The sequence below is a fragment of the Haliaeetus leucocephalus genome, unplaced genomic scaffold (assembly GCF_000737465.1).
Source record: "Haliaeetus leucocephalus isolate CR32 unplaced genomic scaffold, Haliaeetus_leucocephalus-4.0 Scaffold373, whole genome shotgun sequence".
Lineage (NCBI taxonomy): Eukaryota > Metazoa > Chordata > Aves > Accipitriformes > Accipitridae > Haliaeetus > Haliaeetus leucocephalus.
Genome location: NW_010972809.1, coordinates 5079658 through 5107077, shown reverse-complemented (window position 1 = coordinate 5107077; position 27420 = coordinate 5079658). Strand labels below are relative to the sequence as shown.

Below are 27420 nucleotides of genomic sequence, written 5' to 3'. Positions count from 1 at the left end.
ATTTACACTCAAAGGATTTATCTTAATTAAGTTGTTGAGCTCTTATCTCTTTCAAAATCTATTTACTCAGAACTCCTATTAATTTAGCACATCCAAAGTGACTTGTTTTGCTCTGACTAGAGCTCAAAACCCCGTATCATCATGTGATACCATGTATTCTAAATATCACTGGTGTCTATGGGAGGGAGCGTGCTTTGGGGAACGGCTGGGAAGAAGCAGAGGGGTATGGTGTTGGAAAAGGTGTGATTCTCAATTCCTCCCCCCCTTTTCCTTTTCCCGACCTTGGCCACAGTTTAGCTGAAAGTGTTGGGTGCACTGTGAAGCCTTGCCTCAAGACCTCTTGCATGCACAGAACATGCTCACTGCGTTAGTCTGAACAGAGTCCTAACCTGTTGAAGGCATTGATGGGTTTATCTATCAAGTGTTTTATAAGGCGTTTTTATGTCGTCAGCATTAGAGATCAGAAAGGTTTGCTTTTTCATATGAGAAAGATCTTGGCCGCCTTTGTTCCGATGGTGATCTTCGACAGGACAAGTAATTCTACTCGTTTGGTTAAAACCTAAATAGCAGTACATTAATAAGTGTCTGGTACAAAGAACTGATAAATGTAATCAAATAGGTTTTAAGCTAAAGCTTGTAATTCCGTCTTTTTTCTTCTTTCTTTTTTTTTTTTTTTTTAGAAAAAAATCACAGGAAATACTATACTTATTGTGCTTTCTTATTGTTCAGGAATCCATTGGCAGCAGCAAAGTAGTCCTTATGGAAACCATTCTTGATTTCTGGTGTGATAGGAGTTTCCTTTATAGCTGTTCTTGAAGGTGCTTTCCGGTATGTCTATAAAAGCAAAATCCAAAGTAAATACTTGGATTTATTTAGTGCCCCCCAAACACTGCTTATGGTTAACTGTAAAATGAAGCTGTCTGGTGGCTGTTGATGCAGATGTGTATATTTGTTTCAGACTGCGTTAAGGGAACTGTATTATTTTCACTGCCGTGGGTGATATTACCTTACTAGTATTACTCTAATACTTCTTGATGTCAAAAGAGACTTTAAGCCTTTTTCACTAAAGCCCTATGTATGCAGGCAGGCTGAAGCTCTCCTTACTAAAAAAGGCTGAAATAAAAAATGCAAAGACAGAGCTGCTTGTTTCCTTTTTCCAAGGAGGGAGGAAGACTCAAAAAGTTGCCCAACAGAGCAAATTCAGACTTCATAAGTTCTGAATGTGGTACCTGACTTGCTGTGCAAGTGCAGAAGAGCTGAGCTGCAAGGGGAGGTCATCATTACTGAATAACTGCCTCTTGCAGACATTACTGTATCTATCATTCTTAATTGACATATATATTTTAATACAAATGTATTTTAAGTACTGATGCTTATTCTACATGTGAGTTCATCAAGACTGCTATTGAAAAAATTATCCCCCCAGCCCCTCTTGTCAGAGAGCTCTTGGAAGACTGCTTACCTTAATGTAGAAGTTTATGAAGAGAATGACCAGTGTGGCCATGTAGGAGGACTGGAACATGAGGCAGCCAAATGGGAATCCACATGGCTTCACAGCTGCACTAAGTGTATGCACAATAGTGAGCAGAAACTGAATCTGTGGAGGAAAGATCATGCATGAGTATTTGCTGAGAAAGGGTCGATGCTAGCTATATCAGATATAACAATGTCACCTAGTCCTGCTCTTTGAGCACTCTTGAAAACTATCCTTTCTGAACCTGTGAATGTACTGTGAGGGTTAAGTTAATGGAGCTATTATGAAATTTAAAAAACCCTAAGGGGTCAGAGATTTCTAAAAATTTGAGTTTATAGGCCTAGGTGGCAAAACGAAAGCTTTTTTTTTTTTTTTTTTTTAATTAGGGGTGATTCTATCTTCCAGACCGTGTCATGCCAGGGGGTGTTGGCTCTGTTACTAGGCAGAAACTCGAGAAAACTCTGAAGACTCCAGGCAATAGCTTTAGAAGTCTGAACAGAAAATGGAAATCCTAGGTCTGAGGAGAAGTTCAGGTAAGCTGGCAGTTGCATTAACAGAGTTAAGATGGGGACAAATGAAGCAAAAATGAGCATGCCCTCAATCCAGTGTACTGGGGTGCATTACAAACAGGGCAGCTTCTTTCAACTGCAGGGATGGTCTCAGCTCAGAGAAGCAGCATTTGCTAAACACATTTCTACACAGGTATTTTTAAGCTTACTGCAAACATCTGAACTCCCAAATAATATTAACAGGCCCTAAGATAAAAAAAGTGAAAGGAACTTAATTTCATATCAAGCCTCGTATCTTGTTGATAGAAGGTTTTGATGTGGCTCAGCTCTTTGTGTACAGCAACTGCTGGAGTAGAGTTTTAGAAGTCAGACAACTTCTGTCTTGTCGAAGAGTTGGTTTACATAATTTTGCATTTTGTAGTTGTACCATGGTGTGCTGGGTTAAGCTTGGTTGGCTGCCAGGTGCCCACCCAGCTGCTCTCTTAATTCCTCTCTTCAATAGAGTAGGGGGAGAAAATGAGATGAAAAAACTCATGGGTTGAGATAAGGGCAGGGAGGGTAATTGGTAAAACTTACTAATTACCGTTACAGGCAAACCAGACTTGACTTCAGGAAGATTAATTTAACTTCTTGCCAATTAATAACAGAGAAGCATAGTGAGAAATAAAACAAAACTAAAACTACCTTCTGCTATGCCCCTGTTTATTCCCAGGCTCAACTTCACTTCTGACTTTTCTACTTTCTCCCCTGAGTAGTGCAGGGGGATGGGGAATGGGGTTTGCAGTCAGTACATGTTGCTTTGGCTCTGCTGCTCCTTCCTCCTCATGCTTTTTCTCTGCTCCAGCATGGGGTCCCTTCCATGGGAAACAGTCCTGCATGAACTTCTCCAGCATGGATCCTTCCCATGGGCTGCAGTTCTTGAACTGCTCCAGTGTGGGCCCTTTCTATGGGGTGCAGTCCTTCGGGAACAGACTGCTCCAGTGTGGGTCCTCAGCAGGTCCTGCCAGCAAATCTGCTCCTGCGTGGGTCCTGCCAGGAGCCTGTTTCTGTGTGGGGTCCTCCATGGGCTGTAGCTTCCTTCAGGGCATGTCCACTTGCTGCAGTGTGGGGTCCTTGACGGGCTGCAGGTGGATATCTGCCCCACTGTGGTCTTCCATGGGCTGTGGGGGGACAGCCTGCCTCGCCATAGTCTTCCCCACGGGCTGCAAGGGAATCTCTGCCCCTCCTCCTCTCCTTCTGCTCTGACCTGGGTGTCTGCAGGGCTGTTTCTCTCACATTTTCTCACTCCTTTCTCTCAGCTGTTCTGCAGCATTTTTTACCCTTCATTAAATACGATATCACAGAGGTGCCCTCAGATTTGCTGATGGGCTCAGCTTTGGGCAGGAGTGGGTCCATCTTGGAGCCAGCTGGAGCTGGCTCTGTCAGTTTTTATAACTTTTTAATCAGTCTATTTGCTGTGATTAAGTGGTGTCCATTTTCTATGCAAAAGATCAAAAATAATGGAATTTTATGGACTCTAGAGTTTCTACCGTGTTGTATAAAATATTTCTGAGCGTTGTTTCCTCTATTAAGTTACGTGGGGCTGCACTAGTGACTTATTCTGTATGATAGCTTTATTATATTTGAATTCTAACTGGCTTAATTCTGCAAATGACAATGTTATCTATCAATCATTTTGCCCTCTCTGGCATTTTGAAGGATTTCTGGTCATTAAATTGAGAGTAAAATAAATACATACCAATTGTGCCTGAGTGAGGTATTTCTTCCACCAGAGATACTTGCGCATAGAAGGGATGACTGACAGTCCATAATAGGAATACATAAGCACATGGATAAAGCTATTCAAAGTGGGTCCAAAGAAACCTATAAAAATCCATCAAGGAAAACATTTTTATATACCAACTGCTAAAACGTGAGAGAAGATATTGCTAGTGATGCGTCTTGCACATGGTAAGTCTTCCCTTTGTGCATATCCTTAGCTAAAGACATTCTTGAAGTGAAGAGATGCTGTTTTAGGGACAACTGACAAACTGAGTGATCCTTATTAGGGGGGTTTTCTCATGCTGAATATTTGTATTTTCATCCTGTATTTTTTGTTTGTTCCACTTTTCTATTCTGTAGTTTACAGGTCATTGCTTTTGTTCCCCTCCCAAATGCTATTTGCGTGAGTCTCTCCATTATCGCTGCAGGCTTTAGACACCGCTGTGGGTGACTGTGCTGCTGGTATCACAGCTTAGGGCCCTGGGAGGCACATGCTCTCCTGCTCCCTGATGCAGTAGTAAGGGCTTTACTCTGAATTAAACTAGCCTTGCGTGGCTGTGTTTGAACACTGCGCTCTCTTTTTTTTTTTTTTTTTTTTTTCCAGTGGCTCTTCTGCTAAATGCAGATTTCCAGAATTTCACCCCTGATAATACCTTGCCACACTAATGAGCTACACTTAGTAACTCCTAATTCTAGACCAAATGAATTACCCTCTGTACCTTATAGACTATTGAGAAGTAGCAGCACTACTCTTTCTACTGTATGGCTATATGCTCATGTGTTTGATGGCAGTGCTTGACAACCACAAGATGGTCTCACCAATTGTTTTGATTTTTCAACGGATTAATTACTTAATAATTATTGATTAATTTCTTAGCTACCAATTTTTCCACTCTGTTAATTACCATAGTGCAAAGCTAGTGCAAAGTATGGGGAATATGTTCAGACAAAATAGAAAGCACAAATCCCTACTAATTTGTTTACACCTCTGTTAGAAATAGCTCGTGATTGCGATGAAATCCTTGATTGCTGCTTCTATCCATAACAGCAATTTACTTTGATTTTGTGCTGTCCATAATAAGTGCCAACAAATGCGAATTCTGCTCTTTGTTCTGAAAAACACCTGCAACAAGTTGCTTTACAAAATATTACAGGGGACTGAGGTGACTCCCTTTAATAGCTCAAAGTAGGAAAACTGATTGTCTTCTCAACTCTCATAACAATCCCATAGGAAGCCTCTGGCTGTCTGAAGCCCTGGAAAAGTGTGCATGTTGTGAGACACCTGAAGTAGTTCTCTGCTCTTTGGATTTAGTGTACAAATGCCAAGTGACCAGCCTGTGGTACCATACATCTTTCCACCTCAAGAGGGGAGATGATGGCAATTACTGTATTCTTCTAAGAGCCAAGACATTTAGAGATCACTGTTGCAAAATATATCGAACCCAAAATATAATAAGGCAAAGGATGGTGCTACTTCTGCTATTTCAATATGAAACATAAGACCATATCGATCAGTTCTGGCTGTCCAGTAGTTCTGCTACTTGAATGAGATGTATTCTCATTTAAAACAAAATAAACTCAAACTGGTATTTTAATTAGTGATTATGTAAGTAAAGTATCTTGCTAAAGCAGAATGTCAGATTGATATATACAGGAGTCAAACTTGTAAAAATACTATTGACTTTGTCGTGACTGACACTGACTTTACCAGGGTCATGATTTCTTCCTACATCTGCTTTTGGAGTAGGTCTTGCATGTGATCGGTCTTGCATACCACTCAGCAGTGTTATGCTGTCTAAAAGTGGTTCGAAGAGAAGTAAATATGAGAGGTTGTGGCAGCTAAGTGGAAAATCTGGGGCCTAACACTCAGATATTTTTGGCCTGAACTTTTAACTATGCTTTTAATTTTACTGTGGTCTGCAGGTGTTCAGCAGTTCTGAAAGGCTATGAATGTTAATGATGCTGCCAATGATATACTTGCTTTGCATGGTGATGTGATTCTCCACCAGTAACAGGTGACTTATACCCCAGGTGATGAAGCGAACACAGACTTACTTTGCCCACAAGGTATCCAGTTCAGAACACACCACCAAATGTTAAACATAGTGGCATGGTGATACACGTGAAGGAAGGTGATCTGGCTGCTCTTCTTTCTCAGTACAAAGAAGATAGTGTCCGTGAATTCAATTACTTTGGAAAAATAATACCACCACAGCACCTTGGCTACCTGTACAAGCAAGAACAAAGGAGCAGGAGATCAATATCTGTCCATAAAAGGGCTTAAATATTGCTGTACCTCATCAGTCCCTAGGCATGCAACTTCCCAAAAGGCATTAATAGCCTTTTGAAGGAGGAGCACAAGCTCTTGCTTCAATTTTATTTCCCTTTTGAATAAGGCAGTTTAGAAAAACTGCATTATTTTTATGTGATTGTGTAAATATATAATTATCTAAATATAATTTAAGAAATACAAACTTTGAGGGTTTTCTAATTGTTCTATTTTTTTCATCAAAGATACAGTTGTGTGGGGTTTTTGTGTGGGTTGTTTTTTTCAATGGTGTGACCACTTAATACCTTCTTGGTACTGAACAGATTTTGCTGGCAGCTGCTTCTTTTTAAATAATTGAACTTTGACACTCAACACCATAGACTAGATCTTCCTCTAGAGTTGAGACACTTTATCAGTGCTCAGGGTATGTCCCAGGACAGTTAAAGACAGTTAGTTAAAACAGAAAGGGGGAAATATCTTGTTGATGGGGAAAAGGTATTTAACTGACTCTTTCCTTGCCAAAACACAGACAAATTTGGTGGATTGGGGGAAATGATATAAGTTAACCAATCTTTCTGTCTTTGAGCTCTAACTTTATCTGGAAAGCAAGCCTGAAGTGGGGAATGACAGACAGTTAATACATGGAATCTCTGTAATGCAGAAATAAGGGTTGAAACTAGAGATATGCCAAGCCAGCACAATGTCACTGCAGTTTTCCAAAGTTTAGAATTGGGTTTAAATCAGTTTCCAGCTAGAGCCCAACAAGTGTTACATCTTAGACGGTTGATTTTTCTCCCAATTTCTTAAATGATCCATATTCTCTGTTTTAATAGGCAATGCTGTTTTGAACCCAGATCTTGATACATGGCCTTTCAAAATACTCCGTCATGCATTCTACAGCAAGGATGGGTCTATATCAAATCAGAAAGATAACGCTTCTTGTTTGCTACCAGGTGTTAGGCAACTTGATTAAAACTCTCATGTTACAGATGTCATCAGTAACATCCTTATAACTGCTGTGAGCACAGAAGCGTTGCACCGAGGACGCAGAGGGAAGGACTGCTGCGGATGCTGGGAGCTGAGCTGCTGCTGCATCTCACCCGGAGGTCAGCCTCCCCGGCGCTGTGGAGGTTCTGGCACTGCAAGTTGTAGCCTCCTTCCCATGTGGCAAGGATGAGCTGGAACAGAAAACGCAGCAATTACGTTCATGAACAGATGCAGCAGTTTGCTTTTACCCCTGCAGTTGTTCTGTGTTTATTGAAAAAAGCAACACAGAAGTATGGTAAGGTCCCACTCTTTCCATGAACTGATGCTCCTAAACCAGACGACTTGCTAGCATCCTCTGTTTTGAAATAGAAAAGGCATCAGGTCGTGTTGGAGATATACACTGAAATGGTATATCTTTTACGTTTCTCTAGCTTTAGAACCTTTAAGGCATCTGTTAAAATCTCTCATTACTTAGTGTGATAATTCTCACTCCAAAGCTCGTGCTTGAATACTGTATCTCTGTCCTGAAGCAGTATGAACAGAGCTTAACATAACTACTTGTGCAAAACCAGCCTTGAGAAAACTTCCCTGACGCCAAGCAAGCAAACAGAAGGCAAATCCGAAGTAGTGCAATGGGAGAAATATTTCCTAATGCCATAAACACGTCTCTTTATCCTGCCCAGTTAGATGCAAGAGGAAGTAGAGGAGAGCGGGCGTAGTGCTGAATGGAGACGTGAATAGACACGCAAGCAATTTCTTAGATTTAGTGCATGTCATACTGGGAAGCAGACAAAGCAATGAAATGTGAGGCTACAATACTGTGATGGAACAGAAGGTTTCTAGACAGCCATATGGTGGCTTCTGATGTGGAATATTTTTATAGTAATGACTACCTAAAGCATTCAGCAGCCCTTTTGGAATAGGGAGCCTAATCTGCTGTCTATAAATGCTATGAAGAGTCCATTGATTTTAAAAAGGTCTTACTTATTCTTGAATGTGTGAAAAGTGGTTTTGGGGGCCAAACTGAGCAATTCATGTTCTGGGGTCTGTCTCCCTCTCTACAGAGGATGCAGTGAGTGATGGTGGGAGAAATACATCAGTGTTATGCTGTAAGCAGAGTTGCAAGATGCTGTGAGAAGTGGGTTGCTTTCAACCTACTTCTTCAAGTCCAGGCTGGATGGGGCTTTGAGCAATCTGGTCTAGCAGAAGGTGTCCCTGCCAATGGCAGGGGGCTTGGAACTAGGTGATCTTTAAGGTCCCTTCCAACCCAAACCATTCTATAATTCAACTCTGGCACTACATTCATGGGAAAGGTGTATATCAGTATCTGTACAGACTTTTCACTCTGCTTCAGACTGACAAGTAGTCTCCTGTGTTGAATGTGTGCCTGTCTATACAAAAGCAAAACAGAGATCTTCTTAGTGATCAAACCGAATTAATTCCTGGAGCAAATACATTAAAAAAAGATTATGGAGAATATAATCTGGAGAACTAGCAAATAGCACAGAATGCCCATTATAAATTCACATTAAAAAGCAATAAAACCTGGAGAGCCAGGGTTTTCTATAATTTTTCCTCTGAATTGCGACTCTGTGATTGTACCTGTAAGTCTAATGTAGCTGGTGTATGTGGCCAAAATAACCCATAGAGATTGCAGAGAGATGAAAAGACAATAAATGTTTTGCAGATAACTGTTACATAACAACCAAAACAAACCCACTCCTTTTTGGAACAGCCCATGTTTCGGTGGATTCACCTACGGTGTGTGCCAGAGGTCACCAAACCAAACAGGATGCGACCTGAGTCTAAAAACAGGGGAAACCATGAAAACCCAGCTAGAGATCCTCATGCAAATGCTCAATGCAGCTGGGACCACAGCTTGTCTTGCCAAATTTGCCTCTGTTTGGGTGTTGTGCCTGCAAATGTGCAGGGCCGGGATGTCTGGGCTCCTCTCCTTTCCCCACTGTGCAGGCAGGTGGGAAGGAGAGGCATGGGTCACACCTCTCCAACTAACTTCATCTGGAGAGGTGCTGAAGAGAAGGGAGTGAAAACTCCTTGAGAAAAGCAAATTATGCCACTTCATTTCCCTGTTAGCTTTCAAAAAGCAGCTGAGTGGAAAAGGGTTCATTTCTGCCTTTTCTGAGCATTTCTGAGCAGAGGGCATGCAGCTCCCCAGCTGTCCCTCCTGTGGCATGTCCTTGGTCCCCAGATCTGGGCCTGTACTGTAGCTGGCAATGTGTAGCAGCTTCGTGAGGGATGGGGAGACGTTACTGCGTGGTTGCTCTTCTGGGTAGTTCCTCTTAGTGCCTTCTTTGTGCACTCTCCTGCCTTGGATTTTTCTCTCCAAATGAGAGGTGACTGAGTAATTCCCAAACCGAGACTTTTGGAATAGGCAGGTAGAGCTTCATTGACAGGCTGTTGTTGAAGATTTGCTCTCAACTCTGTCTTGTTACTTAAGAAAAGCTGAAGAAAATGGAATTTTCATCTTGCTCTTGGCTGGGACCAGTATAGTCAGACAGTGCCGGAGTATTGGGAGCTCAGCTGGAGGCAGAATCCTGGATGCCGGCAGGCTGCAGTGGTGGCATCTCGGAGCTTTGATAAGGCACAGCCTCAGACGTGGGCACTAACGGCTCTGCCAGAAACCTCTGCTGCTAGTTCTACTCATAGGAGCAGGAAGAAAAGGATATTGTTTCTTGCTATTTTATTTTTCTTGGTCAGCTATAATGAAACCCTCATTGGCTTTATAGGTGGGAAGCGGTGATAGCAGGACCATCTGTAGCTCTTGTGAGTGCAGGGAGTTGAAATCATGACCCACAAAACCTCAAAACCCTAAAAACAAACGAAGGAGAAGAGGAGACTGCTTTTCTGTTCTTGTGCAAGGCAATATCACAGACTGGGGAGGACTCTTCCTCCTGATTTTACTGAGGAACTATAAATTGCTATTGCAAATGCTCTGTATTGTTTTCGTAAGGTAAGAGATAAAGTTTGCATTTTGTTGTGTTTGTACTTTACACGATGTTTTGTAACTTAGCTCTGTGATATAATGTGCCTACAATGTTTTTTATCTAAAGATCTTAAAAAAATTTTACTTTATGAGAGGTTTGCAATTTTTAACATTTTTCCTAAGATTAATTAAAACAATTTCACCTGATTGATTCTATTGCAGTCTATATCTGTAAATTAATATCTTTCCTATGCTTAAATTGGTCAAATTTGTTCATTTCTCTTTTAATGTATCTTTAGGAAACTTCTTTTTTCAGATTCCAATTAAGAAAACTCTTTACTCTTTCAACCTCTTTTTCTCTTCCCTTAGCAACTAACTCATTTTTTTGGTTTGCTGAACATACCTAATCTCATAAAATTTCTGTTACAGTAGGTGAAACGTTGGTTCATGGAAATTTGCTTGAAAAATTTGCTATTTTAAATCTTTTGATTAGTCTGTTTTACAAATGTTCTGATTTGTGTATGATTACAATAGACTGATTCTCAAAAATCTTTTGTGTGTTGTTTTCTTATGTGTTAAAGGTTAGGAAACTTTTCTGCTGGTGCTGAACTGGCCTGCTTGGTCATATCTCAAGATTTTTTTTAGGTATTCCATTCATAGCTCTCATGTTGAAAAATGAGATGAGAAAACCCTTAAAGGCTCAGAAATAAACTAAATAAATATTTCTTTTCAATAGCACAAATTTTTAACATGGTGTTTGAGAAATCTGCAACTCATCACAATTGGTCAGCATGCAAATGGAGATCAAGGTTTGGGGTAAGAATACCTCTCTGACTGTAGGGTTCTCTTTGCATTCTTTCATTTGCTGTTCCATGATTCTGTATAATGCCAGATCTTGCAGATCATACTATGTGCCTATTCCCCAGCCGTTTGACTTGGCAGAAGAGTTCCCTCTGATTTATGTCTGTGTTTCAAGAGCCAGCAGCTTAGAGCAAAGATCTGTTTTGACTGTCTTAGCCTTGCTCTTTAACATCAGCTTTTCTTTAGCTCAACATTTCTATTCTCTGTCCTAGGTGCCTTATGTACTGCTGGGTCTCCTTTAGGGAAAAGTGGAGAATCCACTTCGAGTTTTGACTGCTCTACTTTGCAAGCTAATTTTCAAGATTTCTGGCTAACTTCCTAATAAAAAATTAGTGGGGAAACTTGGAAGGCAGAGAGTACTTTTGGGATCCTGATGATGCTAGGCCATGACTTTCATATTGGGTATCAGTGATGTAGAAGGTAAGCAGCTTACCCAATGATACCAAATGAGCCAGCTGCATGTCTGGAGCAGAAGCTGGTACCTTGATACAAGATGTTCAGTTACTAGGTCTCTTTTTCTCTGATACCGAACTCATCTGTTACTTGTACTGTTTCAGTTATGTTCCCTTTCACACGCTGAACGCTCTCACAACTCTGCAGAGCTGATGGTATTATTAATCATGCAGAGATGGTGCAAGTGCAGGATGTATTAAAGAGATAAGAAATCCCCTCTATTTCAAAATACAAATACTCTCTCTCTAGAAAACAATGCTTTGAATGCTTTGCATTCTTGGCAGCCTATCCTGGAAATAATATTAAGACATGTATTGTTTAAAGCTATTTGGAAAAGCAGATCACGTAAAGAAGGAAGTTCTGCCTTGTGAAAAATTTCTATGAAGTAGCAACATCCTGTTATTAGTTGAGTTTTCATATTTTGCCTGTTGCTCTAATGTTCTTAACAGATTACAGTTGTTACACCAACAAACGACCTTTACTCATCTGCTTGAGTATAAACAGCATAAGGATTCACAATACTTGCTTCACTGCAGCTGTCTAACTCTTGCTTTTTTTTTTTTTTTTTTTTTTAATGGGAAATCACGTTGTTCAGGAATAAGAGCTGGTTCCTCTGTAAGAAATCTCAGCAGAGGGGGGCCAGCAGGTGCCAGAAGATGGTGCCAAAGCCTCTCACCTTGCTGAGTAGCAGGCTAAGCGCCAGCAGCCTGAACCCAGGGGCCTGTGCCCTGCTCACTTCAAGCTTTCAGCCTCAAAAATCTCACAGCTGTAGCTTGTTCCTGCATCTGTCCTCTACAGGTAGGCTAAAAAGGAAAGCAATGTGATATGCTGTATGGATATTCCTATTGCCACTGACTGCAATTTCTCTGTGTTCTCCGAGTTCTAGAAAAAGCTCTGTGTGTGTTGGGCTTTCTCAGAAAGAAAAAGCCTGGAAGCAACAAGGTATTCCCCCTTGTCCCAGGGCAGGAGAAAGACAGAGAGTGAGGCACCAGCACTGGGCTGCACCTGGCTGGCGACTGGTCACCAGTGGTGTTCCTCAAGGCTCAATTCTAGGGCCAGTTCTGTTCAATATATTAATCAATGATCTGGATGCAGGAGTTGAATGCACCATTAGCAAGTTTGCTGATCGTACCAAACTGGGAGGTGCTGTTGACTCTCTTGAGGGTTAGGAGGCCTTGCAGAGGGATCTAGTTAGATTGGAGCATTGGGCTATGATTAACGGGATTAAATTGAGCAAGTCCAAATGCCAGATCCTGCACCGGGGATGGAGTAACGCCGGGCACGAGTATAAATTGGGAGAGGAGTGGCCGGAGAGCAGCCCTGCAGAAAGGGATCTGGGGGTGCTGGTCGACAGCAGGCTTGATAGGAGCGAGCAGTGTGCCCTGGCAGCCAGGAGGGCAAACCCCATCCTGGGGGGCATCAGCCGGTCAAAAGAGGGGATTATCCCACTGTATTCACCATTGGTGCGGTCTCACCTTGAGTACTGTGGGCGGTGCTGGGCCCCACAATTTAAGAAGGACGTGAAGGTCCTCGAATGCGCCCAGAGGAGGGCAACCAAGCTGGTGACGGGGCTGGAAGGCATGTCCTGTGAGGAGCGGCTGAGGACTTTGGGCTTGTCTAGTTTGGAGAGAAGGAGGCTGAGGGGCGACCTCCTTGCTCTCTGCAGCTTCCTGAGGAGGGGACGTGGAGAGGGAGGTGCTGAGCTCTTCTCCCTGGGGTCCAGTGGTGGGATGCGTGGGAATGGTTCATATCTGTGTCAGTGGAGGTTTAGACTGGGCATTAGGAAGTGTTTATTTACTGAGAGGGTGGTCAAATGCTGGAACAGGCTTCCTGGAGAGGTGGTTGGTGCCCCAAGCCTGTCAGTGTTTAAGAGGCATTCGGACAATGCCCTGAACAACGTGCTTTAACTTCTGGTCAGCCCTGAAGTGGTTGGGCAGTTGGGCCAGATGATTGTTGTAGGTCCCTTCCAACTGAAATAGTCTATTCAGTATATTGTCTGTCTATGTGGAAACAGTTCAGAAGGGGAAGCCAAAAACTAATAATGGAATTAGTATTCAAATAATTGAAACTCCTCTCAAAAGTTCAGAGCAGGAGGATGAGTGCTAGTGTCCTTCTTGTGGAAAAAAGAGCAAGAAGCCTCTTGATGTTATTATGTGTATGATGTTTTACTGGGTTTTCTCTAGGACTCCAGTCCTCAGGACATTTAAAACAACTTGATCTGACTACTGTTGTCAAGCAATGGAGGTCTTGCTAAACTAAGTAAGGAGACTAATCTGTCAATATAGTGGAAAGAAGGGTCTAATTTGCAGTGCTGTGAATCACCTATTTCCTTCCCTTGGCAGCAGGAGGAGATTTTTGTTAGTCCCTGTGAATGGCAGCTCCTCCCTGGTTCTATAGACCTGGGCAAAACAGTCCTAAAAGCAGTTACCTGCTGGCCACATCCCAAGGAAAAGGAGTCTAAGCAAACACTCAGGATAGTGTCTCAGGAAGGAGAGAGGTATGACTTTGTTTTCTTTGCATTTTTTATTTTAAGTGCATTTTAGAATGAAACGCCGTGGAAGATTATCAGTGTCTAAAAACAGAGGCCAGATATTTATGATCTCACCTGACTTTCCTTTTTTAGTTTTTAAAGGGAGAAATCAGCTTCTTGACTGTAACGTGGCTCAGTTCCACAAGCATGCAATGTGTGAATTGTCTTCCCATCCCCAAGAGGCTGGGGCGAAGGCAAGCTGCAATGCTATTGAGGCCATTGCACTTTTACATAATAAGTAGATGAATAGAGGAAGGTACCATTAATCATTCTTGATTTATCATTAAATTAGTCTTAATATCTAAAAAGCTTTCAGGCATGTTTTCTGGCTAGGATATTCAATTGTAAAATCATCTGTGAATAGTATTTGTTGAAGAATATCTCTCTACTTAAGTTGCCTATTTTTAGATGAGCCCCCAAGAATTGTGGTATAATCCCAGATTTTAGATGGATAGCTGAGATGCAGAACAGCTGGTGTTTCCAGATTGCTGCTCTTGTGTCTTGGAGAGCTCAAATAAGCTGTAGTCTGGCAAGACCGTAAACCCTATAGGGAAGCAGCATGGGCTAGGTTGTTCAGCCCAGGACTGGGGGATTCCGGGAGCCTAGTCCCAGCCCTAGTGTCAGTGTCTTGGTTTCCCCGAACGTACCAACTTAGTAGTGGTGTCGTGCCAAACGAGAAAAAGGTGCTGAATAGGAAACGCCCCACAAGATTTTTCTCAATTAAATATTTTGTTGTCCCTCTATGATGCAGTCGAGAGATTTTTCATGGGAACAGAAGTGTGAAGAGCATGCTTTGGGCTACTCCTTGGTGAGGCTCTCCATGGTTCTAGTTAAAGGTCCAATAATTGCATGCATAGTGTCCCCCCAAAAGATTGGCTGATTCTGTAATACACCAGCTGGGGTTTGCTATCCTGACCTGCAATATGTACAGCTGGACTCCCTGTTGGATCTCTCATTCTGCTGGAGCATTGTAACTAGAAGGATACTGGTTATTCCAGAGCGGAGGAAGTAAGTGGTCCCATGCTTTCTTCTTATTTTGAGGTCGGAAAGTTCATATCACAGTGACAAAAAAAAAAAAGAGCTCCTTCCCAAATGAAGTTTTGATAAATGTCTGTTTGTTTGGTTGTGTTTTTTTGTCAAGAAGCTCTTTCAAACTTAAAGCCATGCTGTTGAGAGACTCCCAGCCAGTTCCATTTAATAGCCCTTAAGTAAATGGGAGACTGCTAGAAGGATTAGTGAACTAGTGACTTCAAAATGACTTGAACTTAGTTATGAATGATAATTCCTTTGTGTGTTGTTGTTGTCTGGGATAGTGGAATAGGCTAAAATAAATCTCTTCTAGGCGTATTTTCACGAATCTTTGGCTACATCTCCTATTCTCAACAGCTCCCGTATGTTACTTTGTGGTACCAGTGATGGTATCAGAAGCTTTGCACATGTGAAAAACCTCATCATATGAATTTTTACTCTTGATTTCCAATAACGGTCTACTGAATTCTATTTGAATGTGCAGGTGAGATCCAGAGCACTGCCTTTTCGATGAACAGGCTAAATGTTCTACCTAAATGCGGAGCTCAGAAAGGTCAGTAGGAAAGACATAGAGAACTCGGGGGATGAAAACTGAGAAGCGAGGACAACAAGGCTAGCTAGAATAACTGCAGGCAAGGACAGCAAAGTCAGCTCCTCAGCTCTCCAAACAAATTATTTGATTAAGATAGAACACCTGGAAATTTAACTCTATTCAGACAAAGTTCTTGCTTGCTCAAAAAAGCTGTTTGCTTTTGTCCTTATGTTTCACTGCTTTACGACGCACTCTCAGTGACCTTTTGTTGTCTTTTTTTTTTTTTTCTCACTTGTCCCTTCTTCCAAATGATAGACAAGTACACCTGATCTCTTCTGGTTTCTTACTTTGTTCTTTTCCTCTTGCTGCCATAAGGTTAAGACAGTCTTTTGGTCCTACTTAAAGAATTACTTCAAAGGAAGCCTTCACCTCAAGCACCAATCTGTATGGATCTAGAATCATTCCTTACTTCTCTGCTAAATTTACATTTGTTAACTACTGAATGATTAGTGAAGGAGTAAACAATCATTTATTACAATCTTAAAAAGAACAAAATCATTATGTTGAAGTTGGATTTCTATAGTAAAATTCCAGGACAGTTCAAATCAGCTAGGACATATGTCTCTTTTTACCTCTCTTCATCACCTGCTCTATTAAAACTTTATTTAGACCTTCTGCTACTCAAGCTCTATCTTTTTAACACTTGTGCAGTTAGAAAGCAAATCTTTCTGATGTCAGCCATTATAATGATGGAAAAACCCCAGAATTTAAGTGCTCCTTCTATTTTTGGTTTGTTCCTTTCATTTTGCCCACTGTTAGCCCAAATCCAGGCATTATACTGGGCTTTCTAGTAATTTGTGAGATGTAATCCCAGTTGCAATGTGGAGGGTTAAAAATGGTGGCTAGTGGCTCTGACTGTGCCAGCATTGTGCTTCTGACCTTTCCCTGCTATCAGAGGGTATAGAGAAGGCAATTCTGGTACTCCTGGGAATCCTCGCATCATCTTGGCACCTATGGATCTACAAGTTATGACTATAATTCAGAAATTAGACTTAACTGTAGGGTGAATTTTCAGCTCCTAGAAACAGGTAAAGTGAAGGTAATTTGCTCCTCTTCTAATCCTGTAAGGTAAAAGACTTTTCTTCTGGCTTCACTAAAAAGTTAATGCACTGGGCTTGCAAATACTTGTGCAGTTCTGCTCTTTCCCCTTTGCTCTGAATCGAGGGGTCTTCACATGCTAGTCCTGCTTCCCCACATGGATGTGTTTGCTTGCTTACAAATCCTACGGATTTGTAATAAATCTGTGAAGCTACCTGGGGATACAGGCAGCTTGAGACATCACGCCACCCCTATGCTAATGACACGTATCTCTAGATCTCTTTTTTAATCTGACCCAGATGGTGCCAGTGTCCTGGTTTTCTCAGTGCCTGATCAACAAAAGGACTTGGGTGAGACCTTGATGACTAGCTGAGATTTAATTTAAATAGGGCAGAGGTGATCCTTACTGCTGGGGAAAGCAGCCTAACACCATGGTAGAGATTATGTCTTTTCCTATTAATGAGAGAGTATCCTCATCTGAGTAATATCACAATTCAGAGATCAGCATTGGTCTCCTTTGTTTCCAGTTTTAATTTATCATTGGAGTTGTGATGGTTTTATCCTGTGGTAAACCTTATCTTGGCCTCTGGCATTTCAGACTGCATCCCTGGAGTGTGGTTGGTGAGTTGACTTGCACATGAAATAATTTTAAAACATGCAGAGACTTGATTGCTTTTCACAGTAAGCTGGTTTTCTGCTCACAGCTGGTACTTTTAGGATCTTGGGCAGAGATCTGTGTAGAGAAAAGGCATCTTTTTCTTCAGTGAAATTGCTAAAAGTTTTGATTTTTATTAAAATAAAAAGGTGGTGGTGGTTTTTCTTTATGCAGATTTTTGGCAAAGTTACTAGAAATTTTTGGATCTGTAGACTTGATCTGGGTCTATGAACACTTAATGGTACAGAAGAGTACACGACCAATAACAAACCTCTCATGCAGGTTTCTCTTGTAGCAGCAAGGGTGGAGGGAATTGTTTTCTGGCGCCTTGTCAGTGCACCTGCAGCCTGCCTGATTTAAGCACAGGACTTGCGTCTAAGCTTCAGGTACTTGAAAAAGCCATGCTCCAAAACCGAGTGCTCCACTTCTCCATTATATTTAATGGCAAGAGGTAAGTGCCTTTGACTATTTCAGGAAAATCTATTTGCGAACTCAGAAGTCTAAAATAATGTCTAATAAACTGCCATTCTGGGAGGCCTTCAAAGGCACCTAACTCTTTCTTGACACACAAATTTTCAGACATCTCGGTAGGATGAGGGCAGCTGGGCAGAGCTGTTTTTCTTTGGACCTTGTCCTTCGGGGATAGAAGGGGTATCTGACCTTATGCTAATGGCACGTCTTAGAGTTGCCCTGGAGCTGTTCCTCCAAGTACTTTAGGGATTGGTTGACCTCAAAGCTCATGGAGCTAAAATCGGCTCCCAGATACTTCACGCCCATGGTGCAGTGCATGGAGCTCTGGCTCAAAAGAAGAATCTGTCCTTGGAGACTTAAAAACAGCCCTTTTGTTATGACTCCTTGTAATAACCTTTGCCTTCTTGCCCTGAGGTTGTACAAATCAACTGTAGTCAAGGGACAGCTAAACTAGGCCAGGAGATGAAGGTGAGGAGATGAAGAATTGCAGCACAGGTACCCCTATCAGCTGGTTTACCATGTTTCTCATTAAAGCCATCATGTGGGACAGTCTGCATTTGGAGATACACCCTTTCTTTTGAATGAGATATTTTTCATCTTTTGAATGTCTAAGAAGGACCCACTCCATTCTGGAGCTATCACAAGAAAAGGTGTGTGGCACCTTATAAACAAAACCAAGAAGAGATAAGAACAACGCCAATAGCTGCTGGTGGGTTTTTTGTCTTTTATCTCTATTATAGAGCTTATTTTGTGATTTATCTCTGTTACAGAGACCAGAGGGGTTCAGGTGCAGTGGGAGGATGGAGGAATAAGACAACCGTTATAGACGTCTCTGACTAGGAATTAATCCTGAATCATACTCACTGGAGGGATCAGCTGTGTTTACATAAGAAACCACTGTGCAGAATGCTCTAAATATAGGTGACTCTGGCCTTAAAGAGCTTACTGTCCATAAAAGACAGAGAGAATAAGGGCCAGAGAGAAGCTTTGGAAATGAGACATTTTGAAACATTGAGTCACCATAACTTTATTCAGTACTGAAGATGATTTCTGCTCTCCCATTTGCCTGTTTTCCTTCAGCAGGGATGTGCCAGCTACCTCAGGCAGGTCTGCAAGTCTTAACTTCCATTCTGTTCCTTCACAGGAGAAGCTGTGATAGGAACCAGGCAAGTAGACTATGAAAAAATACAGAGCCACTATTATGGAAGAGTGTTTTGTGCAGTGTAAAACCAGCCTGGCTGACAGTCGAGAGCTAAGGGTGAAATCTGCAGTAAAACAGCTGGTGGTGCAGATCAGTCATGATGTCCTCCAGGTTCCTGAAAAATGCAGAATGTGGAGCTACGAGCCACTGCCAGCCATGCTCAGCTGCAGTCTGGGAGACATAAATCAGCATCTTCCAGCTACAGAATCAAGGTGTAGAGGGACTAATCTGAGGACTAACGCAACTCGGTGATTGTCTGCAGCAAAGTTAGCCCCAGGAAGCACAGAGCAGTGAGGTGGCTGAACAGGAGCTGGCTCAACACAATTCATCTGAGGATGTGAAGGTGGCAAAAACCATGTTTGCATCATTCACGTAAGTGAGACCTGCTAAAATTCTCTTTGTTCATTCATTTACTTGTGGCAGGCCAAATCAGCCCGCCAAGGGGAGGGGAGCAGTATTTTTGTTTTCTCTTCAGTTAATCCTTTTTGCTGAGTCCCGCTACTGAAGACAGTTATCTGTACAGCTTCAAGCAGAATGGGGATTTAAACATCAAAGTGCTGATTTAAATTCTGGAGGACAATCAGTATGGAGTCATCAAACCTTCCAGCAATTGTGCTGGTTTCGCCTTTGCTCTGGGCCTGATCCTGCACACTCAGATGCCCACAGCAACCACTGAAGCCAGATGGAGCTTTGACCAGGATGAAGGTCTGTGTAGCACGACTGGTTCTTTGCACAAAGGCACAAACCTAAACTGCTGTTCAGCCTTTTGACCAGGCCAATCACCTCGTGTTTAGCTCAAATTAATTTCAAACTTGAAATCGTTTGGTCCTGTTTGGCTTCTGCAAAGTTTCTTCTCTGGCTGACAGAACAGTTGGTCCTTATTTTTCTCACGGAAACTGCTGTAGTGTCCGGCAGCCCAGGGAACAAGAAATGCTGTGAGACTGTGCAGGTAAGGAAGCAATGTCAGCTCACACCTCCGCAGGTCACACCGTGAAATCAAGCACATCCTTCAGCCAGGGCTTCTGATGGCTGGGGTCACTTTTTAAGCCAAGACGAAAAATGTTTTGTGTTTTTTTTTTCTTTTAGTGTTTGTTTTTTAGGGCTGTATGTGATGGATGTTAACACTTTAATATTAAAATACCTCAGTTATCACAAGGCTGAGAATGGGGAGCTCCCAAATAGTATCAAAATAGTGACTTTTGGCTTCTGCTTCCCACCAGGGGTGTGTGTGTGTGAAAACACATATGTCTTTGCTGAGGAGCACTGTTTGAGTCCTCTGCTGCTGCAAAATTGTCAGGTGCATTCGAACCTCTCTTCTGGTTCTGAATGGATCCTGATTTCTGTAAGCGTGTTCCTTCCTGATAAGTACTTGAGAAATAATCTGTGTGACTATATTTAGCCTCCAAGTCCCACAGCACTTGCTTTTGGCTGAAGTGGCAGGTTTTTAACATCTGTCTCTTACTGTCTGACTATATGAGGAAATCTTCTTAGGAGAGCAAAAAAATAACATTGAATTGCCAATACCATAAATAAATCAGTACTTACTCTCATCTATAAATCTGTTCACATTTAAGCATGGGTATTTGTACATAGAAAAATCATTCCATAGACAGTTATAAAAATAAAACTCAATCCATGGGCATATTCACAGGTGCTGAAGAGTGAGGTGTAGGCATGTTTGAGCTGAGCAACTGCTGCAGATTCAAATTCAGGCTTGTAGACACTGTCCTGGTAGCAGCCAGCTGTCCCCAGGCGTGGACTGTAGCTCAGGAAGGACAGTCAAAATGTGCCGAGATCTAAGCTGAGAAGGTACTGTCCAATTGCTAAAGGACTTGATCTCTAAATTTACTTTGCTGTTGATGTTAAATTTCCTAGGAAAACTGTCTGTTGCTGAGGTATTCCTGCAAAAAACTGTATATAGCTCACCTTTCTCAGCCGTGCTGCATGGAAGAACACTTACCTCTATAAGCATGTACAAGGAGAGCAGTGTAATCCCAAGGTTATATACAATGAGGTGAGCCCTGAGCGAGAAAGGAGGCCTGTCCTTCATGAACTTGTTGCCCAGCCATATGCAGAGTAGGTATGCTCCAGTAAGGAAAAATGTGGGAAGGTAAGAGTCCAAAAGGAACCATCCTCTGACCCTGGCATCTGAAAAGAAACACATGCAGCAGTCAATTAAGAAGACTATGGTAAAGCATTGCTAAAATAAGGCAGATCGCATAATGAAAAAATCTGCTAGAAGCGCAAGAGGGAATCTGCCATGCTTTGCTCGCAAGAGTGATCCATTGCTTTTACCCTGCCCCGCCAAAACTGCATACTAATTCAGAGAATGTGTGCTGAAAACTGCATGGAATTCCCTAACAATTTAAGGTCACTTAAATCTCCTCCTTTTAAATGGAAAGAGAAAATGAAAAGAAGAAAACATTCCTATATGCTTTTTAAAATTTAATTTAATGTTTTAACTTAATATTTAATTAAACCATATCTTAATCTGCTCAATCAGCAGTCTGCAGATAGTATTAAATACAAAGTATGTGTGCAAAGTTGCCAGTTGATATATTTTTTAATTCTGTATCTGCAATATAAGTATGAAGGTATATAACACTTGCTAGAAAATATTTATACAAGGGGAGGATTTTTCAAGAACATTAAAAATGAAAACCAAATGGCAAATGTTTACTTTGACTGTTATCTAAGATCTTTGGTAAGGCAAGGGCTTGCTTTTTCACAGTTTCTGTCCCATTTGCCTGATCCTGAACTGAAATATTAAGGTCAAATCCTGCTTGCCTTATTCACACAAGTAATCCCATTGGCAGTAATCAGATAGTTCAGTGTATATGAGCAAAGCCTAATCCTATATGCCAATCTGGAGGCACCACTATGTTGTCCTATGAGCAACTGGATATCATGAGCAAAAGGAGTGTGTTTTCTTTTTTTTTGTTTTTCTTTTTTTTTTGTTTTGTTTCCAAGATGGAGCAAAATTTAGAGTTAATTTTTGCACGGTAACAATCTTCAGACATTTATCTATAAAAAGAACAAGGGGCATCATGGCTAGTTTTTCAAAAATGTTACTCTAAATCTGTCATGATTTATGGAGTAAGTGAAGAAATAAGTCAGTGAGAAGCTATTATACAGGTCACAGTAGTTCTTTCTGCTCTTAGAAACTGTTTTAAATAACTTTAGTTTATTTTTTAGATTATTAAAAATTGTAAAAGAAGAAAAGATATTCATAGTGTATGAAAAATCATTTTACTATTTTTCTGCCTGTGTTGATTTTGGAAAGGACTGGGCAATGGATGATGCTGAAACCAAATGTGCCCAAGCATTTAACAAACTGTTGCTGATTGCAAGTTTGCTGTACTGTATTCTTTCTGACTATTCTTTCCTCAGAAATATATGCATACAGCTATACTTAAAGTGAGATTTTAAGTAAGTTAGAGTAATCTGCTTACGAACAGGGCTATGAACATCAGCTTTCTTTCTCATTACAGTATCCCTCCCCTTCCCACCTTGCTTCCATCGCAGTGGCTGTAACGCTGATCTGTTGGATTTGGGCTCTGCATGGGATGTTAGCTCTTTTGCAGGAAAGACTTTTAACCAGACCTAAGTTACCATGGAAGCCCAGTACTCTCCTGGTTTTGATTCTCACTTCTGGACTCCCCAAAACCTCTAGGAGAGGAGAGGCGCAGGATTAAAGCGGTCACAACAGCACAACCACCTGTGACAAAGGACCATCCTTCGTTTAGGGTGGCCTTGCTTTGCTGTGCATTACCAAGCTAGAAGGCCTGTGTTCTGTCTTCAGATCTCAACGTCTACTAAAGATCATCTTGGTGGTAGAGTAAAACACTTCCAACAGCCCTCTTAAAGTTCACAAGCCACGTGTGAAGCTCTGGAATAGTTTTTGAGAGAATTCTGCTCCCACGTGGGCTCTAAACAGGACCGAGGACCCATGGGACAGGTGAAGGTTGTGTGTGTGTTGATCTAGTGTATGGTTTAGGAGCATAAGGATTTAATTTATTTAATTGGCATCCCAAATGAAGATGTAGAAAGCAGTCATGTCAGCAAGGCTGCTATCCAAAGAAGGGTCTCCCCATCTGAGGGTTGCAACACTTGGTGGATAAAGGTTACTTGCACAAAGGCCAACTGGCATCAGTAGATAACAAACCAGCATGTTTGCTCAAAGAGGAAAAACAATTGGAAGAGATGAGAATACAAGCTAAACAGCATTGAATGCTGCCCCAATATGCCCTCTGAAAGTATTCACTCTGCTGTGAGTGGCCACAAGCAGGTGGGCTGATCCATGCAAAAGCAGAACTTGTGTCCTTGTTCAAATCAGCATGTCGAGTATTTTTAAGATCTATACTATTTTCATTTCAAGAGAAATTATTAAAAAGTGTACCCTTACTGATTATTTTCCACCCCAACCTTGGTACCTTGAAGGGTAAGATGGTTATTGGCAGAAAGTGGTTTATAAATGGCAGCCAAGGAATGTGACTATTTTGTTTCCACTTACACTTATTCCTGAATGACAAGAAGAGGGAGGCTTTTATGTGGCAGGAAGGGAGAGGAAAGGGAGTGTATTTCAAAAAAGTTATTGGAAGAAGGAGAGATCAAAAGTATTTCTGTTGACTGACGGTTTGATCTCCAAGTTCAAGTACCATAAAGGTACGCTGTCAATAGGAGAAAGGATTATTTTTCCAATGTTGAACCCACACAGCATCTGAATTTGAGACCAAGGCAGTGAATAAAGCCACAGTGTGAAAGCACTGGACTACAGCAGGGGAAGGAGCAGGCGCCCACAAGCTCTGATTGCTCCGTGAATAAGTTCATTCACAGTCACTGGCCACGATGTGCCAGACCCTTGGGGTGAAATCTTGGCTCCTTTGAAACGAGTGGCAGGCCTCCCAGGCTCTTTAAAGGTATCAGGCTTTTATCAGTGAGGTTTAGAAACATTTTGGTTTGGGTTTCTGTGTAGCTTTGGCCAGTTGGCGTCTGAGTAGATTTAGACCTTCTTAAGAGCAGAGGATAGATGGTTTTGTACCAATGCCCTGCTACTGTTCATAGTCAATTGAGGCGCGGAGGAGTGCTTATTACTTTATCGTAACTTTATTAAAATATATTTATTCTTGACCACCTGTTTGTTTCACATAAAACAAGCAACCAATTAACTAGATTAAGCTCCTGCAATTCAATATTCCTTAATTTTGCATAACACCAAACAATACTCTGGTGACCCTGGAAAAATGCTCTTACAGAACATTATAGCTATTTCACTGTTTCTCATTTTGCCTTGGTCCTAGATAATCTACCTAGAATATTATGGACCAACACCAAATTGTAAGACCACTTCTTAATAAGAGTTGCAACCGATGGGCATTTATATGGCTTCTATTCCCTGATTCAAAGGACTTGGTCTGCTAGTTCAAAAGCAAACATTGAGGTACAAAGTCCAGCTGACACCAGTGAACAAAGGCACAAAGTATGCCTATATATAGATCAAATTCAGATCTTTGATAGTATATCCCTTATTCTAGTAGTGCAGTACTGCAGCTGGTGTTAAGCTGGTACTCCCAATGTGAGCAGAGGTTGCCTCCAGGAACTTTCGGTCTCTTGTGCTCTCAGCCACATTGGGTAATGACGACTAAAACCAGTATAGTAATACCAGCACTTCAGGAGTTACTACCTAAACTATAACCCATAAATATGGGATTGATTTTTGTAAGAGCACTGTTATCTGTCCTTTTAAGCCATCTTGCTGCTGAATGAAGTGTGCACTGTGGATGAAAATTAGTGGAGAGAAAGAAGGGAAATGGATTGCTGGTTTTAGACTTTTGGGGAAGCTCTCTAGAATTCATTAGATTTTCATTTGTGGGATCGTTCTATTCAATTTAAAAATGCTTGCAGTTTATTGTGAATTATTTATCTGTATAAACATATTAGAGCAAGCTATGTTATTCACTAAATGTATGATACTGTGTCATTATACCATCAGTTAAATTAAAGATTGTAGTGCAGAGGTATGGACAAACAAATGCTATCTTCAGCATTGCTGTCTGGAGAGGGATGGCGATGTACTTGGCAAGTAATACAAATAATACTTGTTTAACTAAAGTGCTTTCTAAAAGCCCAGAGGGATCTGTGTGGTATTCTGCATTGGATTAACTACAGTTCATTCCTTCAGACAATTTGTTCTGGACCAACAAAGAAAGAGGAATGAAGGAGAACATCATGTCCATTTGAAAAAACCAACCAACCAAACCAGAAAAAGTACTTTTATGCTTGTGATCACGTTTCTTTGTTAATATTAAAATGTACTATTGTAGAAGCCATTTCTGTTTTAATCACTTCTACTGCTGTTCCCAAGCTGTTCAGTTTTTCTTCACCAGAAATGTTTCTTTCACGCTTCACATCTACTGCAGAGATGATGGATAAGATTTTTGCGGCCGGCCAGCTAGCCAGCTAAGAAAAATGAGAATTTCTTGGTTTTAAGAATGCTACAGCTTGCTTTCCCTTGTCCTCCTAATTAAGCAAGGATTGTTTCTGGGACCTGGAGAACGTTATTGTAACAAAATGAGAATACATAAGCATATGTCCATCCACATGGGCAGCAGTTCTGGATTTAACCACGGGGGAAAGTTTGCAAGGCTGTTCCTGAAGTTGAATGTTTAAGCCCAGCCCTAGCAGCAGAAAGATGGCCTTACAGGGACTTTCTCTGAAGACTGTCTGCTGTCTAAACTTCTGTCTTATCCCTTTCCTCTCATCGCTTGGCTCTCTTACCCTGACTTTGATGCTCCATCCTCACCTTGCCCTAGTCTTTCTCTTTATTTCTGTGGTCTTATTTCAGGTTGGTTTTTTTTTTTTACTATTACTTGTTTCAGTCCTAATAAATCATGAGGCACCTCCAAATTACAGTTATTCCAGTTATTCTTGTCCAAAGTGTTTTAGAAAGCAAAAGTAGGAAGTAGAAAGATGCATCTGTTCTCCCACCCTGGTTTACTGAAATTTTGGATGTGATCCTGCAGGGTGCTAAAATCCCTTTCCTGCTTTTGCTCTGAACATCCTTCTGAATTAGGCTGAGAGATAGCTGGACAAATCAATAACTGGATTATGAATGAGAATCAGCCTCAAAGCAGATCTTCCACTTTCAGAAAAACCCCAGTTTTCAATTTTTTTAACCTACATTAGGATATAAAACTGAAATCCTTTGATATTCTCAGACAAAGGACTGTCAAATCTAGTGACTTTTTTTAAGTTTCAGGAAAAAAGGTAATTCAGTTTCACTACTTCTTTCACCTTCAGTGTAATCTGTGATTGGTTTTAATTTGTATTACAGGTAATATTAATGTCAGTCAAAAGAAAAATGTATTGGCTTTCTATAAATGCGGTGCACAGTGATAGATTTCCTACAATAATGGTATGTTCCTGCAAATACTGTGATTCTGCCTAGACCACATTTTTCAGTGACAAATTATTCAGATAGAAGATTTTGACTACTTCTATTTATTAAAATATTTTTGAGTGGTAATCTGGATAGGTATTGTTTCCTAAAAAGGCTAAAAGTGGAGCAGCTTACCTCGAGGTCCAAACATATAGTCCACAAATGCATTTACTTCCCGGTCAAAAGCTTTCAGATGCTCCTAAAAAATATAAAAAGGGTATGTGACAAACATTATCTTATGGGTCACATAGAGGTTACAATTTAAAAAAAACAACAAACTGGCAAAGAGCATGTCATGCTAAAGTATTTCCAAAGTACGCAACATCGTGTCTACTGAAAAAAGCCAAACCTCTTTAAAAATTAATTTAGGACAGATTGTGGTCTAGATAACAATAGAGGCCTTGTTACTGGAAACTGCCCAAAACAGAACTCTTTAGGAAGGGAAATTAAGGTTTTACAAATTAAAAAGAACAAGTATCACAGCAAACCTGTCTGTGATAGAGCAAAAACAACACCTAATAAAGATGCTTTTTTTGTTTGTTTTTGCTATGTTTCCTCAACTGAAATAATTTTTTTTTGCAGAGAAGAGCTGGCGCTTCCTTTAGTAAGCTTCACAAAGCTGCCTCGTTGCAACTAGCTTAGTGACAGTGCATCAGCTGAATATCTCGATGCTTTATAAAGGAAACCTTTGGGGTGACCCAACTGAGCTTTCTCTAAATCGGGCACTGAGTTCCTAAAACAAAGTCTGCAGGAGAACACAGACCTCTTGTAATGAAGTTCAGACTATGTAGGGAGGGAGGAAGAAGAGGCAGGAGGAGGAGGGCTATGCTACAGAGGCATTGTGTTTTGAGGTTTAAGTCAACGGAGCTGCTCAGCTGGCAGGCCTAGCAAGTTTGCGTCTGTTTGTGACTGAGCTGGGAGCTAAGCCATGACAGGCACAGTCCTTCCCTCTGTCAGATGCGGTGGCCTCTCCAAAATACTTCTTCTCAGACTCCAGTTCTGGGCTGTGGCTTCCTGCATGCCGGTGCCTGAACGACTCTGCCACAAGCCTGAGGTCAGCCAGGTTCTTCCTCTGCTCCTTCCAACAACACCCTGCTGCGTTTGATGAATTAATTTCAGCACTGAGCAAATGCAGCCAAGCTGAGGAGAAAGACACAGAGTGATGCTGAGCACCTCCACAGGGCGAGAGCTGCCAAGGGCTGTGTGTG

General features: G+C 41.3%; 1 protein-coding gene across 1 annotated transcript; it reads right to left on the bottom strand.

Annotated features, from left to right (window-relative positions):
• Positions 1-668: 668 nt before the first annotated feature.
• Positions 669-26405, bottom strand: ELOVL2 (ELOVL fatty acid elongase 2). The gene is made up of 7 exons (XM_010573222.1): positions 26348-26405; positions 20735-20922; positions 7114-7191; positions 5800-5971; positions 3722-3846; positions 1463-1597; positions 669-834 (listed from the first exon to the last, which is right to left on the bottom strand). The coding sequence occupies exons 1-7, from the start codon at positions 26361-26363 to the stop codon at positions 706-708; spliced, it is 843 nt and encodes a 280-aa protein (XP_010571524.1). The 5' UTR covers positions 26364-26405; the 3' UTR covers positions 669-705.
• Positions 26406-27420: the final 1015 nt, after the last annotated feature.